This window comes from Erpetoichthys calabaricus, chromosome 11 (assembly GCF_900747795.2).
Source record: "Erpetoichthys calabaricus chromosome 11, fErpCal1.3, whole genome shotgun sequence".
Taxonomy (NCBI): domain Eukaryota; kingdom Metazoa; phylum Chordata; class Cladistia; order Polypteriformes; family Polypteridae; genus Erpetoichthys; species Erpetoichthys calabaricus.
The window spans coordinates 68256636-68273916 of record NC_041404.2 but is presented as its reverse complement, the minus strand read 5'-3'; the positions used below and the strand labels follow the sequence as shown (position 1 = coordinate 68273916).

The window sequence follows — 17281 nt, the reverse complement described above, 5'->3', positions numbered from 1 at the left end:
CCTCGCTATATCACGCTTCGCCTTTCGCGGTTTCACTCTATCGCGGATTTTATATGTAAGCATATTTAAATATATATCGCGGATTTTTTGCTGGTTCGCGGATTTCTGCGGACAATGGGTCTTTTAATTTCTGGTACATGCTTCCTCAGTTGGTTTGCCCAGTTGATTTCATACAAGGGACACTACTGGCGGATGGCTGAGAAGCTACCCAACTTACTTTTCTCTCTCTCGCGCTGACTTTCTCTGATCCTGACGTAGGGGGATTGAGCAGGGGGGCTGTTCGCACACCTAGACGATACGGACGCTCGTCTAAAAATGCTGAAAGATTATCTTCACTACCTTCTGTGCAGCTGCTTCGTGAAGCGACATGCTGCACGGTGCTTCGCTCTCTTAAAAGCTCGAAGGGCACGTATTGATTTTTGATTGTTTGTTTTTCTCTGTCTCTCTGCTCCTGACGGAGGGGGTGTGAGCTGCTGCCTTCATTGTAACTGCTTTGTGCCGCTGTGCTTCGCATACTTAAAAGCCAAAGAGCCCTATTGATTTGTTTGCTTTCCTCTGTCTTTATGACAGTCTCTGCTCCTGATGCGCACTCCTTTGAAGAGGAAGATATGTTTGCATTCTTTTAATTGTGAGACGGAACTGTCATCTCTGTCTTGTCATGGAGCACAGTTTAAACTTTTGAAAAAGAGACAAATGTTTGTTTGCAGTGTTTGAATAACGTTCCTGTCTCTCTACATCCTCCTGTGTTTCTGCGCAAATCTGTGACCCAAGCATGACAATATAAAAATAACCATATAAACATATGGTTTCTACTTCGTGGATTTTCACCTTTCGCGGGGTGGGGGGGTGGGGTCTGGAACGCAACCCCCGCGATGGAGGAGGGATTACTGTAATGATAAGAGAATAAGCTTTGTTTTTCGCATACTCACAAATGTAAACCTACTTCTGCTCACCCCTGTGTGTGTGTGTGTGTGTGTGTGTGTGTGTGTGTGTGTATATATATATATATATATATATATATATATATATATATATAATATATACACATACAAACCTTCCTAATATTAACAAGAACAGTTTCAGTTCTATGTGATCATATAACATATTTCTAAAATGATGTAAGTTTTTGGCTACCATTTTTTTTTTTGCTTTGCTCTTGCATGGCCTCATGAAACGGCTGTTTTAAAGAATGAACATAACATCACAGGTATACTTAAATGTTTTGCTTGAGGGATGCTGTTTTATCCTGGTTTGAGCTGCATTGTTTGCTTGAGCTGTCAGTGTTTTGTTGTTTTTTTCTGAGCATTCACCAGATGATATGCCTACCTCATCCTTCTTAAAGATCCTTGAACCTTTACAGAAAAACCCAAATGTCTCACTTCTGCCAGGTATTCTTGCTTAAAGGATATTGTCAGCCCTTCACCTTCCTTAGATCAGAACAACTCTTCAGTCCTTGACTGCTTTTTGTCTGTCCTGTTATCCTCTCTTCCTATGTGCTACTAATCTGCATCTGTCTGTTTATGTTGAATTCCATGCAGAGTCCCAGTCATCAGAGCTGGCCACGAAGCTGCGTGCTGAACGAATGATAGAGCTGCTTGACAGGAAACGGACACTTCAGGCTGCACTTACCTCTCGCATCAGTGAGCTGAAAAAGCTCTGCCTTCAGGAAGCTGTAAGTCATTCTTTTTTCCTCCTGATCTGAGGATAATAGCATATATTTATTTGCAGTATAATATATAATTTGATTAAGATACAGTATATAATAGATGCTCCACTTTGGCATTTTTACAACAGAGAGGGAAAGGTCCGCGTTAAAGGTCTGTATATGCACAGGTTGATTTCCCCAGTTCCTTTTAAGTAGTTTATAAATACTTTAGCTTTTGGACTTGCGAAAACACTTTGTAGGATCATTTTATTCTACAAACGACCTGTGGATATTAAGTAGCATTATATTTATTTTATAACCAGAGTCATCTTTGTTTTTTTACTAAGGTGTGAGGCAGTAATTACTAGAAATTGATTCTTTTTGTCATCTTGGTTCGTGGCTTTACCGTAGCACTCTAAATGTCAGATAGAGTGTAAATGGCTCTCTAAATGTGACATAGTTTTGGATAATGGTATCAGTATAGTTTTAGGCACTTGCCACAGAACCTCTAATCTTTAATGGGTATGGAAATAATTCCCTTGTATTTGTATGTTAGTGTAGAATTTATTTAAAAACTTAACCAAGAATAGAGGTTAATAGGTTGAAGAACAATGTACACTAGATGGAAAGTTTGATATAATGTAGAAATTGTGTTTTGTCTTGAGCAGGAATTGACAGGTGAGCTTCCTAGTGAATACCCTCTGGAGTCTGGAGAGCGCCCACCAAATGTCCGACGACGAACTGGAGTGGCTTATCGAACCTCAAACAATGGGAATGCAAAGGGAGAGGTGAGTAAAAGCTCTCATTGTTTAAGTCCAGCTCATTGAACGCATGCAGTTACAGAACAGATTATAGACGCTCGTTTTCTTTTTAAGATATGCCACCTGTATTTGTTCTATACAGTGTCCACTGTGCCATAAATAGTCATCTTCATGCTACCGTATATCTAAATAAAGTCCACTTTGTCAGATTTTTTATATTTTGACTGATTAATAAAAAACAAAATGTTTAAATAAGTGTTTTTGTTGGGTTAAGATAAAATAGAAACGTTTTAAAAACATTATATAGGAATCTTAATTGATCATGGACTTATAGTCTTTGAGATATATGTTGTTGCAAGGTGGGCCAAGATAAGTTATCCTTATTACCAAACAAAGTGGAGCTTTTGGAAAAAAAAAGTATGCTGTGTGAGGGATGTTGTCTTCTTAGAAGGGTTTCTTTGCACCATATTTTTCATTAACTTTTCTCATAAAGTGGATTATAATAAATTTACTAAGGTTTTGTTTAAAAGTCTGTCTTCATCTACTGTATATCTGCTAGAACTTTGGTGTGGTTAGTAAGGAAATGACCACATAGACTCAGAGGACATATTCTTGTGCCATGCAGAGTTCCCGACTGGAGGAACTTGAAAAGAAGTTCTTGCTACAACAGCAAATTGTGGAGGCAGCACGAAAACTGGCAGTGTCTGGAGAGCTGAGCGCTGACCAGCGCAGAAAGAGGAAGACTGTTCTCGCGGGTGCTCTTCGCAGACTGCAGGAGCTTGAGGATCTCATCAATGAACAGCGTCTGCAGCAGGGGAGGAAGCCAACCCAGAGAGTGTCCTCAATTATTCAGGGTATGTCCACGTTGGAGTTAAGAATAACTACTATGGAGCTGGTTAACCACAGCACTGTACTGTGTAACACTGAAGAAGTCTCAGTCTGCCTGAGCTCTTAGTGTAAGAATGTGTGAATTGTATAGCATCATCCTTTAGCAGTCAAAAACAGTGACTGATGTACAGTGGAGGTAAGCAGGTTAGGTTTCCCCTCACTACAGATACACTCTTGCAATGTCCATGCACTGATACGTTGAATGCTGAGTACCTTCTTACTAAAAGACGGCTTTACACTGGATGTGACCTTATGTTAAAAGTGAGTGCTCAGATCCTTGAGGGAGGCTGTATGGCTCAAAAGATGGCCTAAATACATGCATGAACATGACGATAACTAAAGTGCCAATGTCTGTTGTAGTTCGTTTCCAGCAGGACTAGGACTAGACCGCTGATTTAGTCTGTGCCTTTAAGAATTTGCAAATCTCGTAATCTGCTGTTGCTCCAAGAGTAAAATGTTGCATGCTGTATATACTTAAATCATTGCAATATCACTTGATCTCAGCGGCCTCCGATAAAGTTGTCTGGTAAACAGCAGGAGTAATTAGAATATTTTAAAGATGGAGGCTTTGCACTATCATTTGTTTTTTTCAAACTGAGCTATTTAAATCTTATTTGAATTCCAGTGAAGTTTGATGTGTCTTCTACCATCAACAAAAATGACACACTTCTAATTTACATGATGCAAATTATGAGGACTCCGGAGGAGGAAAAATATGAGTAATATTTTCCTTCTATGCATATTTATAGGTTTATCCATTTGAATTGGAGTTAAAAACACCAGCTTGAAAAGTAATGAGAATAGTGGACTTAGGTAAGAGGATGACAGCACAGTTTGGAGAGCTACAGCTTCGGAAATGCTGTGAATTGTTTTCCTTGACTACAAAAACGGGCAGTGCCCTTTTCTTTTACCTTTTGAACCTTTTTCTAGTTGTAAATGTTTGTGTTTTAAGGCAAGTATCATTTGTTAACCATTGTGATATGATCACTTAAGAGTTTCTAAACTCTAAGTAAAATAAAAGTTGAAAAACTTGCTATTGTTGCAAAGCTGCACATGAAAATGCATTTGCTAAAAGGCAACTCTGATTTACCCAAATCACACAGAGCCTTGAATCCAGTTGGCGGAGTGGTGGCTCTGAGGCAGGGATCTGCATTGGTAATCGGAATGTTGCTGGTTCAAATCCCATAAACGCCAAAAGTGACTCTACTTTGTTGGGCCCCTGAGCAAGGCCCTTAACCTGCAATTGCTCCGTCCTGGGTATGACGTTAATTTAATCTGCATGTAGGCCCTCCAACCTGCAGAGAAAAACCTGGGGGTTGGTGGCAAAATTGGCACTCCATCCACCATAAAAATCCTCACACTGGTTCCACTCCATCTGAACTCATGTGGTGCTGAGGTGTCACCCATTGCATGGCTACACTCAGGTCCCAATCTGGGATCCTGAAGTGGTTTGTCATATGGCGTATGCTCCTAACCTCTCTTCAATCCAGTCAAGTTCGCAATCAAACTTTCTTAATGTAAGACAAGTCAAGATTTCTCAGATAGTTTCTTCACAAGGTGCTTTATCCCTCCACTAGAATTAACATTATGATTAACCTTAATGATTGCACAAATCTTTGTAAATAAATAATGTACTGTATTTTCTCATGATTAGCAGTACAAAAGGTTAATTTACAGTTTAGTTAGTCTACTTAATATTTCACATCTGTGGGTCCCCCAGACAGATGGGCTCATATCACTATTAAATATTATATGGCCCGTTTCATAAGTTATAAGTCACCTCCAAAAAAGTTTGCCCATCTTTATATTAGGTAGTCAAAGTTGACTACTGTTTTTATTTTCTCTTTTGACAAGAACTTATCGCCACTAAATAACTATATTTGTACTACTTTGCCCTCTTATTTCCCATTTTTATTTGATGCAGTTATCTTCAGTTTCAGTTCCCTTCTAAAGTCATTTTAACTGAAGCTAGAACTTTTTAAAGCCTGTGGTCTAGAGGTGGCCTTCAAGTTTTCGCTTGAATTTCCTTCTCCCCTAATGAGATGTATGGCCTTTGTGAGAGGCTTTCCTTAGCTCTTTATTTGAAATGGCTCTGTCTGTCTTAGTTATTCCTGGGCATCCTTTAATATTTCTGAATTTTTTTTTATTATGTCCGCATTTATTTTTTACTTACTATAAACATTTTGGTGCCACCGTTTTTTTTTAATGGGCAGTGCCATGTTGCTTATCAGTGCCATGCCGATTGATAGTATGAGAGGAACAGATACTTTACACTTGAAAGACAACAGTGAGATATTAGGGGACGCAAGATGGAGTCTAAGGCTTCTTATTTTTGTGTCAGATGAGGCTTCGTAAAGACAATTAACAGTAGATCAGTGTGGACTTTTATAGACTTTAACAGCTCTTTCACTGAGACATTCTGTCATATGAGAAGTTATGTCATTCAGTAAATTGTCATAGCTTTTTAGAGGTGAAGGCATCGGAAAAGTATGTGTTGACATGGCTTGGCATGTATAAATTAGAGAATACTGCACACTGTTAACAGCTGTCTATACAAATGGACATTTTTCCAGATTTGTTGTTTAAAGTATTAGTAATTTTTTCACCACATGTGTCAATATCCTGTCTTAACACCAATAAACTCCATTTCATAGCCAGCAAGGCATCCATTTATAATAAATAATTCCCTATATACTGTGTTACAACCACATGCCCTATTGAATTTTAACAATGTGGGCTTATTAAGGACTATATATAGAAGGTGCTGTCTTTAAGGTTTCTTCTGTCTTTAAATCATATTGCAGTAAAACTATTGGATCATGAGGTCTGAAATTAAAAAATAAAAATAAAAATCTTTCAGGCTGTCAATTTTATCAGCAATAGTTTCCTTTAATAATTTGTAATCAGACCCTGGAGGCCTATATGAACATTTTCATTCATCCCTTTTTCAGAGTTCCTAGGCCTGGTTGCATTTTTTATTCTTCAGACCTTTTACTAGTAAGTGACTTGGCCTTTTCTGCCCTGCTTATACTTTATTTACAAAAGGATACCGGACATTCGTCAGTGCACAGCAGTATCCATGCACTTTACTTACTTGTCAGTAATAATTATTTCTACAGGGCTGTTTCAAATCACTTATACGCAGGCTAATTTTCTTTTCCTGATTTATGTTTATCTAAATAACTCTAAAAATGGTACACGTCACACTAAGAGTATTTCTTCTTTTTACCTAAGCTAATTAAATAGTACATTACATTTTTTCCACTGAGTTATAGTTATCATAATGAAAATTGTAACACTTGGTTACTAAAATGTATAATGAAGGGGACATAGTCCCATTTCTAGAAATTTGTGAATTATCACAAACTTCTTTCAAAGTGTAGCCTCAGTTGTTCAAATGTTTTTTTCTAATTCTCGCTCTTACTCACCTGGTTTGCAGTTTGTTCTTTTCTTCAATATCTTGTTTAGCTGTCTAGAAGTCTTTAAACCCACCTCATTCAGCAGGCTTTTTATTTGGAATCATTTCCAGGTACCCTTTTTTTATATCTTTCAGTGAAACAAAGCCCCTTTTACACAAGCTCCATTTTATATCATCTCCCCAGAGTCACCCCATCTAGTAAATCATTTTTTAACCATTTTTATTATAATGTTATAATAGCAGCGGTTAATTAAATGAAACTGAATACTTAAAAAAAGGTTAAAAAAAAATGGTGCTGTAACAGATTATGAGACAATACAGGTGGGATTAGATGAGTAATAGGACAACATAGGGTGACCTTTATAGCACTACTTTGAAAATCTGACATTTTCTTTTTTCATTATCTAATTACCTGTATTCCTTCTGAAAACCTTTACCCAGAGATGGGAAAAAAACCTGAATAGATAAATCATAAAATGCACTTGAGTGTGATGATTTAAATCCAGAATTATTCATATCAGGTATAATTGGCCAAGAAAATAAAAAAAATGGTTCTGTTCTTATTACCTGTAATTTTAATGCTGTGGAAGTGCTTCCTGTTTGGCTTGCTTGATGGCCAGTTTACTAGATGGGAAGTGGGGGCGTCATTCAACAATTACACATAGACGTGGGAACAGAAAGTGTTCTGATATAAATGTAAGCGTCACTCTGTTGCTGTTACATGCTTAGGAGATCGGAAGCTGAGTTGAGAATTGAGCTGAAGGGACAGGAAGCACACAATAAGGTCTCTCTTCCAGTCATTCATTAACAGAAAGGAGGAACTTGTCAAGTATGACTAAGCTGCTAAGTACAATGTATTATTGTAAGGAAGAAATTGTAAGTAAAGTTAGATGCTCGTTACAAGTGGACATGAAACTTTTATTTTTATCCCCATCAAACTTGTACTTCTAAGTCAAACCCAGTACCTCAATATTGTGACAGCCATCTTAATTTTGTTTTCTGTAGTGATTAAAATATTAGCGAATTAAGACACACCGCTAAGAAAATTCTCACCATTTCAAAGAATTAATGCAATAGATTGTTGATTCTCAAAGAACCAAGAATTCAGTATATTTATAATAGAAAAATGCTTATGTCAGTTTTTGAATGCTGTTTTGAAAATATTATTTTTTTTATCAAGTTCCATCTGGTCAGGATGATGAACTGAGAACTTCTGTAGTAATGCTGACAAAGGGTACATGTTTGGTCAAGCATAAATTAATTATATAAACATAAACACAAAGTTTTTACAGCTTCATTTATTTAACAGTACTTACTGCAAAAAATTAAAGGCTTCCAGAAGTTTTGACTGTTCTTTCAGGAGAAAATGAAGTTTAAAATCTGAGCTCGTCACTATTTAGACTGTCATTTCAAGTTTAAAGAACCCAAACAGCCTTTTCATTGCATATTTATCATGGGTTTTACCACTCAAAACATTTCTTTGACAAGTCAGCTACTCCAAAGTAATGCTGCACCTCTTAAATCCAATAAAAAGTAAAAGAATTGAAATCCTGGGTATAGAGAAGTTATAAACTGTTTTCAAACACTTTGTTTCATTACATTTATATATTTTTATTAGGACAAGAAGTACAAGGACAAACAGCTAATTTATAGCTAAACACAATTTGGGAGGATGTCAAAACTAGATCACTAGAAAATCAATAATTCTGATATTGAAAAGTTTTTGCATGATTTGAAAACTGTAGTTTGCTTAGTATAGTTGGTCTGATTGAGAAATGAATCTGTAGGTTGTAGCTTTTATCACAAATGGGTGCTGAAAACACTTGCTGTTAACACCGTTGGGCCTGTTTACTACTTCTTGAGGATTGTCAGCACTCCTTAGAGCAGACCTTGCCAATTAACAGCCAACAATATACTTATATTTGGATTATCAGTATTTTCTAACATTATGGAAAATCCTTATTCAGTAATCACATACTTTATGCAAAAAAAAAAGAACTAAAAGCTTGAAGACATACTGTGTCTCTTACGACGCTGCTTCCATGTTTTAAATTTTCTCTCCATAGTTTCTGATGCAGCATTTGTACTGTCAGCTGTCATTTTAAATCTAATTCTTAATTTATTAAAAAAAAATGTACTGCCCTGTCAAAGCATGTGAAATATGTAGTGAAACTTGAGAAGATGAAGAATTTGGCATTACACAGAAAACAACAGATATTCCAGGATTTGCATCACACATCGATGAGTACTACTATTTATTCTAATGAAGGTTAACATTCATTTTTACACTGAAAACAACAACACAAATAGTGGTCTGTCTTAGTAAAAACTGAGAGGGGTAATAACCAAAATTTCTAATTTTTGTTTTCTACATTAAATGAAGTTTCGCTTTCCTTCCTACTCTCTCTCTATCTGAAAAAAATGACACTTGCAGAGTTTTGATCAAATTGACCCACACAGTTTATATAAAGTCGAAAACAGCCAGGAATCTCATTAAAACAGTAAAGGTTATATTATAGATCAGGATGTTCAAAAAGATGAAATATGAGAACATATGGAAGATATACTATAATAAACATATTTTCTTTCTTGCAAACTGTGGCATTTTGATAACACTTAAATCAATGTAATGCAAGGACATTTTTATGTTTTGTTAGAAGTTTAGAATTACAATTACCGTAGTTCAGATTTCACCTTTACATTACTCCCCATCTGATGTAAGTATGTGCTTTCTACAGATGTACTGTATATCATGAATTGCACATAAATAGTACTGGTTTTCCTGTCTTTCTGAGACAAGCAGACCTGGTCTGTTTCTCGTTTGTTGCCATTCCATATGCCCACTGCATCTGTTTCTTTTTAATTCTCAGTGGGTTTGGAAACACCAGCTTGTACTTTAATCACAATAGCTGCAGTTGCTGGGGATCGAGATGGCATGGTTCTCCTCTAGATCTTTGGAGTGGTTTGCAAAGCTTCTCCAAAATCACTCAAAATTGGTACAATTTGCTGTCATTCCACCGCTGATTGATCTCAGTCCATACGATATATACACTGTAAGCAGACCCATCTAAAATATTGAGAAAAAAAAAATAACCAAAAGCCAATGGGCAGTTGTGTGCTGGCAGCTGTATGTCCAACTTGTTAAACCTTCCTTTAGTTGAATTGTAGTCCAGGATTATTTGTGGCTTCATGTCCACTCTTTCATTCAGACACACATCTTTGCACATTGTGCTCAATATAAGAAATGCTTATTTTTCTTTGGGCAATGGTTACATTTTCAGAGAAGGCAAATCATAAGGAATGCAGAGTTCTTCCTTGCATTTTCATAAGCTCACTGGGCTTGATTTTTGGAATTGTTCCCATCATGGTCAGCTTTCTATTGTTTTTTCAAGGGCAAGCTGGTAGGATGTGAAGAAGTTATATTATGTATAGTCACATGTTATATGATCACCTTGTAGACCTTTACTCATATCCAGCACCACCCACACCTCCTGGATTGTCTGACGTGCTTCTCCGCATGTCTTCCCAGTGTGAATTTAGCTTGATTTGGCATCACAGGCTGCCCATGTTTTTATTCACATGTTTTTGTAATCTTGTTGGGCATGTACTGCTGGAAAGGACAACACAGTCTGAATGAATGATCGTGCTCATACACTGTAATATAAGGACCAGGACTGTCTAAGTGAGGTAGAATGTCTTTCCATTTATCCCAAACCTCCCTGATTTCCGCTAGTTTGTCTGTTTCACGTCAATTATCAAAGTGAATGGCACAGGAAATTATATGGAACCAGAAGCTATTCAAACGTTTCACACGAGTCAGGCGACCAACTGCCACAGTCAACAACCCAGGCAGATGTTTTTGCTTTAGGTCTGGGCACCTTTCTTCATACCTTAAACTTTATGGGTGAAGAACATCTGCAGTATCATCTTTGTACAAAACTGTAAAGACTTTCCCCAGTGCATTAGGGCGACCACATTTTGCAATAATAATAGGGATCATGACCCTAAATGAAGAAAAGTCAAGCAATTTCAGAGAGAAAAATTGACAATAACCCATATTTTAGACAACTCACAAATGGAAATGAGTCACCATTATCTGGAATTCCAGCTGTGTATCTGTTTCATAAAGATTTAGATCACATTTTATCATGGTATGGTGGCATAGGGGTTGAAGCTACTGCTGCGACGGCCTCAGAGCTCCAGTAAACTGGGTTCAAATTGTAGGCAGGTTGTTGTCTTATGTGTGGTCTGCGCATTCTAAACATGTCTGCTTGGGTTTTTCTTTCGATTTTTGAGATTTCCTTCTACATCACAAAGATGTAATGTTGCCCTTGGAATATGGAACCCCAAATGGGGACTGACAACTCTAAAAATGGTCAAGTAAGAGTGACTGTGATTGAGTATGTCCCACAGTGGTGAGTGGCCCTTTCCTCCTGTTACCAAATTCTGCCTCACAGCACTGAGGTGTTTCAGTAAGTGTATGAATGGCTGGATACATGTATTTGGGATTTTTTCACACTTTTTTTCCCAATGCTATCCTGTACTGCATTGTTGTAATTTGTACTGGCTACTACTGCAAAGACTTCAGCGGCCACTTGAAGCTGCAGCAGTAAGTGAAGATAGGGGCCAGTACCATTGCCTGAAAGACTTCCCATGCAAATGCCATCCTACCAGAAGTTTAAACCGCAAGGGGCATCATTCATGAATTGATTTTTATTAATTATTTACTCTACAGTGTTGCTTAAACTAGTGCCACACAGCAATAACAATCTTCCTGTTTATGCTGAAATAGGAATTTTAAAACTCTCTACTGTGCAGAATACATACTGTACATTTTGCCTGGTTTCAATGCCTAAATCATAACCGGCTTTTAGTTAGCCTTTGTGTATATACGTTTGTAGTAAAGTTGACGACTTGTCATGAAAAACTGTTCCAACACTAATTTTACTCGTAACTGTAAATACAAATCAGTCTCCATAGAATTTTCCAATAATGTGTAAGCTGTCTACAGCTAACAAAAAAAAAAAAGAAAACCTGTAAGCCTCTCTGTTATCTCAAAGATCTCCAGCTGGTAGCTCTGTGGGCGTAAGAGCTAGGTGGCAGTTCATTAAAACTGGGCTCACCACAAACAAAAGAATAATGCGTTTTACTGTTCCACCTTCAAAGGCTCCACATCAAACTGGAAAGCACAATATAAATAGAGGCTGATCCTGCTGCTTTGAAACTTACACAGGATTACAGCAGTTGGCAAGGCCTGGTGAGCCACACCTCGTATGGACCTGCACTTTTCAGAGAAGACATCAAAATAGTAATCCTTCTCTGCTGCTTATGCTGGCAAGAAACACAATATGGTTACTCTAAGCTCGTGGAAAGTGTAGTGCTCATCAAATTAGAGGAAATGTTTTTTTATATAAGCATTCTTAAACAGTAAGCCATGCTTGGAAGTAGCCTTGAAGCACCTATCAGTTTATGAAGCAGCAAATGTCCTTTATGGTGGTCCAAATTTGAACATTAGTTCAGAAAAGATTTAGGCTTTGTACTGTTACTTTTAATCTATAATAAGATGTATAATAAAAAAACTTAAAGATTTCATACAGTAAATGTGGTAGTTGTACTATTGGTTGTGTTGTTTGTAAATTCACCAGGTTTTATGTGTTATTGTTTTTTTTTCTTCTAGATGATAGTCTCCATTCAGAAAACAGCTCACTATCAGATTCAACAAGTCACGAAAATGGTGAGGAGACTATTTAAGTTATAGTTGTTTTGGTAATATTTTATTTTAGGTACTGGAGAAATGTATCTAGAACTCTTACTCTGATGTAACAAGACCTTATCAAAGGGTTCTTCTGGCCTTCATTATACTTATAAAAATCAGTAGATAGGTTATTCATCATAATAAGATCCTTTGACATGCTGATGAAATTACTTACTAATATGAAGAATTCATGGGTTTTATACTGAAGTGTGCAATTTCAAGAGAAATAAATCTGACTTGGATCATTCCAAAGTGAAGTTATTTTATTAAGTTGCATTGCAGAGATAAATAATCACTTGGAAGATGCTTTAACACCAGAAGTCGTCTTTGTTAAGGCCTTGTTACTTAAGAGTAAATGAGTCATAGATGCATTTTTGCAGAACTTCAACTGAAGTGTTATCTTTGCTTGAACTTCTATCAAGGTATTGTAAATCCTAGGTTTTATAAGGTACTCACCAGTAGCAAATATGTTTTTCCATTCTTTCCATTTCTTTTGTGTAGCAGCCACAAAATTTACGGCCCATTAAAATTTTTGACATAGTAAGGTGGCAAATGTATTACACTGAACTCCTTGTAGCTGAAACATTGCTTCAGTTAATCTCCTGACTTCTATCTCTATAAGATGACCCCCCAGGGTTAAAGAACTCCAGTGCACTCCCAGACCGGCTGTCCCCTCCTAAATGTCGTGCCGACTCGAGCAGTCCTGATCGAAGAGCATGCCGAAAGTTATCTCCTGTGGAGATCTATTATGAGATGAAAACACGGAGGAACTCTGTCGCCAGTTCAGCCAGGTAAGACAGCAATTCTGAATTATAGTCCAGCTTAGATGAGAAACATTTAATAGAGTTTGGCGCTTATATATAAACTGTACACTATATGAACTACATTGATTTATTGTATGCACTGTTTATCAGCTATGTTATACCTTACGTACCACTAATGACCACCTTGGAATGCCTTTGGAATTGTTCAATGAAATCTTTGTACCACCTTCATTGACTGCTGTGTGGTTTTTAGTCAGTGAATGTTTACAGTTTATCTGACTGCCCCTCCACATGCTTACTCTTTGTTTTACCCTCTTTGATACACATCTTTATGCATAATAACTGAACCAATGCTTTTAAATGTGTGGTAAATACACAGGCCCAAGTTATGCTAACAACTGAAATAAAGATCTAGCTAGTTTGAATACACACTTGTGTATAGCAATGGATAAGTCACAACCTTAAATGTACAATGTAATAATACTGTATCTATTAAAATACTGTATGTACACCTTTTTAATCATTCCTGAAAACTAATGTAATAATACTGTATCTATTAAAATACTGTATGTACACCTTTTTAATCATTCCTGAAAACTAACTATTAAATACAAATTATTTTACACATTCTTAAAAGGATGTCTATGACAAGTAAATCACAAAATATATCACAATTTTGAAAAGTGTGGTATATCTATAAAACTATTGGTTAGCACTATTACTCTGAGCTCCTGGAGCCTGGATTTGACTGTCAAGTTTGTGCATTCACAGTCTTGGTGAATATTCACACAGGCCAAAAGACATGTCTGTTAGGCTGACTAAAAACTTTAAACTGCCTTTTTACATATTTGCATGGGCACCATGATCGACTGGCAAATCATTCAGAGTTAACTCCTGCCTCATGCTGGATACTACTGGGATAGGCTCCAACTCTCTGTAGTTCTGCTGTGAAAGGTTAAAAGAAAATAAATCTAATGTGGTTACAGTAGTCCCAAAGCAAGAAATGCAAGACGTACCCCACAAGGTTAAAATCGCTAGTCAGCCTAACACACATGTCTTTGGGATGTGAGAGAAAACCCAATGACCAGACTGGGATTTAAATCGAGGTGGCTGGGACTGTGAGACAACAGCAATAACCACTGTGCCACCATGCATCTGCTGGTGATTTTTTTATTTCTTGCAAATAGTTTTTAAGTGTATAGTTTGTATTTTTGTAGTTGTGAACTTAACCAGTGTGGCCACCTCAATAATAAATGTTAACAATGTGAGGAACCTTATTTTTTCTGATTCCAACTAATGTCCTTGTAGCAAAGATTTTGGTACATTCGTTGCAACCTCACTCCCCATAAAATACCAAAATAAAATAAGTAGTAACATCATGAGTGGAAGATTTGTGCACAATGGATTTTTGCAAGTGAGAGTGTATCATGTTGGAGACCAATAAAGGCAAAGACATCTTATTAAAATGATGGCTTGTTTTAAAGTTGAACTGGTATTACAATTACTAAATTCATTATTTGGCAGAATTTGAGGAGAGCTTTGTAAGTTGCATGCTGGTTAAAACTCTCATCACTGTTTCAGTCATAAGACTGAATAATAACCTCTTAAATGTCTCGGAGTAGCAAAGTATTGTAACAGTGCTGACATGTTGAATCAGCCTCGGGATGGCATCAGTGATGAGTTCCCACCCATCATTCCAATGAGCAGCTTCAAGCAGGGGAGCCTAGAAAAATGACAAGTGTGCTATAGTCACATAAATTCAAGCTAGTGAGGCTAAAGTGAGCCTCTAAAGGCAGTGAGCTATCTAACAGAGCATAAAATGAGCATGAATTCATTGAATCATTTCTGGCTGGGCTACAATATCTTTATTGGCAGATCTGTTGTTTAATAAACACTCAGATGCAACCAAAGCAAACAGAGAGAGCCTGCAGTGAGGACCATTGCTGAAACCCCTGCTGTAATGACCCATTTTCAGTTGCCCATCCTAATTTAACTTTGCTGATTTAAGTCCTGATCCTTTCCATTTTATGCCTGCCACATGGCTTGTGTAGATGATATTAAAGATGAAAGTTTCTTCTTTGACATTTGTTCTTTTGTTTTACAAAGTGAAGCTGTAGCATGTGTGTGTGTGTGTGTTATATTTCCATTCTTTAGGCGCCATCGTAGCTTGTGGAGCCTCAGAGAAGTGATGTACTCTCATCTGTACCGGTACAGCAAACAGACACACCAGTTGAGATTTGGTTTCCACTGCTGAGCATGTTTAAGTCCACAAAGGGTGAATGGATTTGGTGGAGGGTGTCGCCAATTAAAAGATACAACTTGGTGTCACAAATCAAAGATATGGAAGGGTTGTTTCTGTTGTCGTCTGATCACCCATAGTGTGTTGAAGTCTTGAGTTCCTAGTGGCAAGAATTTTATTGAAATCAAAGTACAGATGCTCATTTGGCAAGAGTTGATTAAATACAATTTTGGCAAGAGTTGATTAAATACAATTTTACCATAATTAATAACCATGAAATATGGCAGAAGATGAATGTTTCCAAATGCAACTAGGCATCTGCAGCATTAATTTATAGCTATCAGTGCTAGCTGCTTGTACAATTTAAATGTAAATTTCAGTGGACAGGAAACAACCCTGCATATTATCAGATTTTCTGTTGCACTATTATTATATTTTTGGTGAGAGATGTGTTCATACAGTTGGATGGAGAAGGGAGCACATGGGAGCAAAACTATAACTTTCAAAAGTGTTGGTCTTTTCAGAGTTCAGACAGCTGTGTTTTAAAAATATTCACAATATATACTGAAATGTTTAGTTGTTTGTCATAAAGGCAATTGTCCAATTTAACAACAATGTTCAACAGCCAGTTGACAGCAAGTTGTCATCTTCTAGATACAAGCATTTCATTAATTTTAGGAGTACTTGATGTAATCTACATAGATGACATGCCATTTGGTTGTTAGGCTAACAAGCAGTTAATATACTGTAATGGCACTGACCAGTGTTATACCGATTGTCCATTCATCCATTAATTTATTTTATAAACCACCTATCAATAACACATGCAGAGCAGGTTAGAGATAATGGAAGTACGAAAATTTGAAAGTCTCAAAAAAGGATAGTAAAGATTGCATTAGTGCAAACAAATGGAAATTATTACTTGGTGAAATTAACAGAACAGTAAAAAGAGATCAAATATATTGTTCGGATTTAAACTTTAAGTCGGAGACTTGTAGATCGTCTAATTCGTGTTGCCATCAGGGAAAAGTAGTGTTTCTTCCCAATGAAGAGGCGTATCCGAGAGAATTAAAAGATTTGTTGTTTGGTGAAAGTGAAATCCACATATGCAAGTGGCAGAGACGTGAGGTGGCTAGCACATAGCGCAAGCCGGGGGGGAGGTTGGCGAGCAAAGCAAGCAGGGGGACAAAGCCCCCTAGTTTCAAAAAACAAAAAGGCTTACTCTACTGTCTAACCCTCATCACAGTTTAAGAAACATTTTGCTGTCATTTTTAAAGTGATATATTAAGCTGCGATGTATTGGTTTAATTGGTTAAATGTTGCTAAGTTAAAGATAACAGAGAGAGGTCACCATGTCAGAACTTTTTCCCAGGTCTTAAGCCTTTCTTATGTGTGAGCTACTATAAAAAAGATAGATAGATGGATGAAGAAGTGGATACAAGTATAGTGGGCATCAGAATAAGTTACACAGAAATGTATTAACAAGTACAATGGCATAGACAAGAGATATTAAGTTCACCAACCTGCCTGCATTGTAATCTCTGGTTTACAGTGTTTCAGGCACAGTATTCCACAGCTTTATCATTTATCAATATTAGTTAGGTTGATTGGCTACTCCAGACTGGCCCAGTGCAAGTGTAGGTCTATATGCAGATGGGACCCTGCAGTAAACCGGTGTCATGTCCTGGGAAGGTTTCTGCCTTGTGCCCAATGCTGCTAGGATAGGCTCTGACACTCCTGTGATCCTGAAATGTATAAAGTTCATTATGTACAATACGAGGGTAAATCGAAAAATAAGGGCAATGTGAAAA

At 37.1% G+C, this 17281-nt stretch overlaps 1 protein-coding gene across 3 annotated transcripts in view; it reads left to right on the top strand.

Annotated features, from left to right (window-relative positions):
• Positions 1-17281, top strand: part of ccdc120a (coiled-coil domain containing 120a) — a 240217-nt gene that overhangs the window by 207815 nt on the left and 15121 nt on the right. For 2 of the 3 annotated variants that reach the window (XM_028813286.2, XM_028813285.2), the window contains 6 exons: positions 1539-1672; positions 2314-2433; positions 3032-3260; positions 12390-12446; positions 13090-13258; positions 15386-15439. In XM_028813286.2, coding sequence (XP_028669119.1) covers positions 1539-1672; positions 2314-2433; positions 3032-3260; positions 12390-12446; positions 13090-13258; positions 15386-15439 — 763 coding nt within the window. The remainder of the gene's footprint in view (positions 1-1538; positions 1673-2313; positions 2434-3031; positions 3261-12389; positions 12447-13089; positions 13259-15385; positions 15440-17281) is intronic. The other variant, XM_051933491.1, reaches the window with a different exon arrangement.